The sequence below is a fragment of the Protomyctophum parallelum genome (assembly GCF_964188405.1).
Source record: "Protomyctophum parallelum genome assembly, chromosome: 5".
NCBI lineage: Eukaryota > Metazoa > Chordata > Actinopteri > Myctophiformes > Myctophidae > Protomyctophum > Protomyctophum parallelum.
In genome coordinates this window covers 12,300,337-12,304,185 of record NC_139702.1, presented here as the reverse complement: position 1 = coordinate 12,304,185, position 3,849 = coordinate 12,300,337, and the positions used below count along the sequence as shown (strand labels likewise).

The following is a 3,849-nucleotide window of genomic DNA, read 5'->3' as shown; positions in this document are numbered from 1 at the left end:
CTCTTGTCCCGTTTGGCAGGGGGACGAGTACGGAAGTGCAACTCTCTTCACTGTGATTGGTTGTAGTTTGTTTCAAAACGGACGGCGGAGAGAGAGAGACTTGTTTAAAAGGTTTAATATAATACTTAAATATAACTGCTTTGGTGTCTTTTATCGACGTGTAAATGGACGCGAGGCTCCTGCCAAGCGTGCACGCGTCGCTAATGTGTCACTGTCAGCACCGCTATGGTCAGCACACACACACACACACAGCAGGCATTTATGTCAAGCTGTTTCAGTGTTAGCAGAGATTGCTAAGCGTCGTTAGCCTGCTAGGATACACAGACAGACAGCACCATTAAGTGACGTCCTTCTCTAATGACGCGAGGAGGTTATTCTCTATAATCTAAACAACATTGTACTAACCGAACAGTGCATACAATAACAAATAAACCGACAATAACAAAGTCGATGCAATATAATTGTCTCTGTTTTCAATAACTTGCTGAGAGTTGAGGTTGTCCATCCATACCTGCTTTGATTTAATTGTTATCCTTATTATATTGCTGGTTGCCAGAGATGATCTTTTAGCTTGAATGTCTTTTTGTCTGTCCAGGATAAGGTACCATGCACGCAGAGTCAGACGTTGAGTTTTTGCGTGATCAAGGTAGGTCTGGATTCTGATTCTATAGTTAACATTGAACTCAAGTAAATTACACTATAAAAACCACAATCCTGTGTGTGTGTGTGTGTGTGTGTGTGTGTGTGTGTGTGTGTGTGTGTGTTTTAGTCCAAAGATTGAACTCCGCCCTCGGCCAATATCAGGATGAACAACATCGTTCTCAGGTATAGTGTTATGATCAACAACCACCTTGACCTTGACAATGTATAATTTATGTTTACAGCTTTATTTATGTTTATGGTCACAGCTAAACTATAATCTTGTCACTGCAGTCATTTTACTATAATATGAAGTTATGAACACATGACAGGTCATGTCGTGTTACAGAGAGTATTATCAGTGATTTAAATAGGTTTTCAATGTAATGAGTCCCAGGATGCAGGGATGGTCTTTTAGATGAGTCCCAGGGACATTTTATGAGTCCCACTTCAGCAACATTTGGTCATTTTTACAAATTGCAGCATTTAACTCATTTCATTTTATATGGTTATAATGTTATATTCATGTAGAAAACGGAAGAAGAAATCATTAGTATAACTAAAGCTAGTGTGTGTATAATTTTTTACTGTATATGCCGAGTACAGTAGTGCATCCCGTGGATGCAGAGGTCCTTGTTTTATTGCGTCCCTTAACTATAAACTGCGTTTTGGGATGCAAAATGCACCCCATTTTAATCTCTGATTAGGGGTAGAAAGAAATGTGTTTCACTGAATATCCACAGAAATAACATGTGCTCTACACTAATTTAAATTTAAAGGCAATAAATTATACTGGCTGAAGAAGACACTAGTTGCTGGTGGTGGCCTTATCAGTGATGTAAATAGGTTTTTAAATGTCATTGGTCCCGGGACCCAGGGGTGGTCTTTTAGATGGGTCCCAGCAGGGACATTTTATGAGTCCTACTTCAACAACGTACAATACAGTAACAGTACTGAGTACAGTATTGCATCCCAGGACCCCCGGATCGAGGGCGACATGATTGTGTCCTTTTTCAAACCACACCAATGGGTCGGGTCGGGACAAAGCGGTTCCATGGCTGAGGGGAGTGGGGGGTCTGGAGCTCCCCCTTCGCCCAGGCACAGCCCCCCCCCCCCCCCCCCCCCCCCCCCCCTCGGACAGGAGCTGAAAAAGAATAATTGTAATCAAAACAGATTTCTGTTACTAGGCCTAATAAATATGCTGTATCACGGTATCGGTGCCTTATATCCTAGTGGTTAATTGCCTGTGTCACTTTGTCATGTGTGTGGAGAGGGAAAGTAAAAGCCACTTTTCCATGTGAAAATGCGTGTGCATATTTTGCGGTGCATGCTAACGCACGTGCACCCCCTACTAAACATTCGGCACCTCCTACTGTAAACATCTTCCCGCGGCCAAAAAACACACCAATATAACTCATTGACATTTTTCACAGTTTTTCACATTGTTTTAGTCCGACCAACATGCCTGAGTCACAGTGTCAGGGGATTTGTCAGAGTACCCGGCGCTGTACCGGTCTGTCTCCGTCCCTTTTCTCTCTATCTCTCATTCCATGTCTTTTTTATGCCCATATCTGGAGCCCTGATTTCATCATCATTATGTCCATATATGGGCATATCCCATTCCACATATTATGGTGCTGATTTGTTTGCGCCTGATGCAACGTTGGGCAACGCACAAACAAAGGGAAAAGGCTCGCTCAACTCGGACAGTCTTTTAAAGGTTCAGGCGTGTGTGCTGGGTGCAGATTCTCTTTTCTGCCACAACTTTCAAATGGATTACATTACATTGTATGAAAAGTAGATGACAAGAAACCCAAGTCGCAGCAATTTATTATTGGCCCGAGTAGTACACAAATTAGAGTGCTGCATTAAAATGCGCTGCGTGTTCTCTGGCTGTGTTATGGAGCACATGAGTCATGACGCAACATGGAATATCATCCATTTCAGGCCTAGTGTTTACTCCACTCTGTTCCTCTCTGTCAGGTTGAGGAGATGAGGCATGCACAGTCCCCTGCCCCCTGGATCTCGGATAGAAGGTACTCTGTGTGTGTGTGTGTGTGTGTGTGTGTGTGTGTGTGTGTGTGTGTGTGTGTGTGTGTGTGTGTGTGTGTGTGTGTGTGTGTGTGTGTGTGTGTGTGTGTGTGTGTGTGTGTGTGTGTGCGCGCGCGCGCGAGAGAGCAACTTTTTCAGTTTTCTCAATTTTACACAGACACACGCATGCATGCAGCAATGTCTAGAATAAAATTATTTTTTCACATTCTGCTTGTAGAAAATAAATAATAGTCTAGTTGCCAGCCCATAGAGCCCCATTGTGACCCCGGACATGTTGAGTACACCAAGGTTTTATGCTAGTATAAATGTTTGAGTATGGATCCCCAGCATGTAGAAACTTCCGGATGCTAACTTTCACATCTTGAGCAATTTTCATAATTGGCATCAAATGTTAATGGTGCCCAAATGTGCTGACATCATCACATTTGTGATGACGGCTATGGCCGTTTTAGCCCAACGAATGTGTTTTGTGCAAAACTAATGATTGGAAAACACCCTATTTTGACACATTACATGGCGCTACATAAAGCATGATTTATGTTTTGCCTTTTATAGGTTGGTATATGCCAATATATATATATATATATATTGGTATATGCCAATATTCCATATGCCAATTATGAAAATTGCTCAACATGTGCAAGTTAGCATCTGGCAGTTTCTACATGCTAGGGACCCATACTCAACATTCCTAACATAAAATGTTAACATGTTTAGGTTCACACATTCTGGCAAGTGGACTAATAGTACAAATTGATATTACAAAGTTACCAGGCTTCTAATGTCTAATAGAATGAATTGTTAAGTGTCTCAATAGCTGCAATGTTGGTTCATATTTGACTAAATGGCTTGTTTCGGGTATTGCTGTTGCCATGCTACTGTTGCTATGTCAGAATAGTCTGTCAGGTTCAACGTGTCACTCTGTCTGCATTTCAGCATTATGGCTCCTCTGATAGCCGAGTACGACCGACACATGGACGGCATGACTGAACAGCTGAACACATACCAGGTGAAAGAAGAAGACTGCAGCCTACTTAAGATAACATTTTCCAAATGCAGACTCCCAAGTCTCGCAGTAATGGTCATTTCAAACAAGATTTCAAAGCTTTTTATTTTATTTTGATCATTTCAAGATCAAATGATTCTAGTTGAGCCGTG

The 3,849-nt window shown here is 41.9% G+C and overlaps 1 protein-coding gene across 1 annotated transcript in view; it reads left to right on the top strand.

Moving 5' to 3' along the window:
• Window positions 1–65: 65 nt before the first annotated feature.
• Window positions 66–3,849, top strand: part of sclt1 (sodium channel and clathrin linker 1) — a 38,610-nt gene continuing 34,826 nt past the window's right edge. Inside the window, exons 1-5 of the mRNA XM_083764932.1 lie at window positions 66–111; window positions 596–646; window positions 770–825; window positions 2,623–2,675; window positions 3,628–3,700. Of these exons, the coding sequence (XP_083621058.1) occupies window positions 607–646; window positions 770–825; window positions 2,623–2,675; window positions 3,628–3,700 (222 nt within the window). The 5' untranslated portion in view covers window positions 66–111; window positions 596–606. The remainder of the gene's footprint in view (window positions 112–595; window positions 647–769; window positions 826–2,622; window positions 2,676–3,627; window positions 3,701–3,849) is intronic.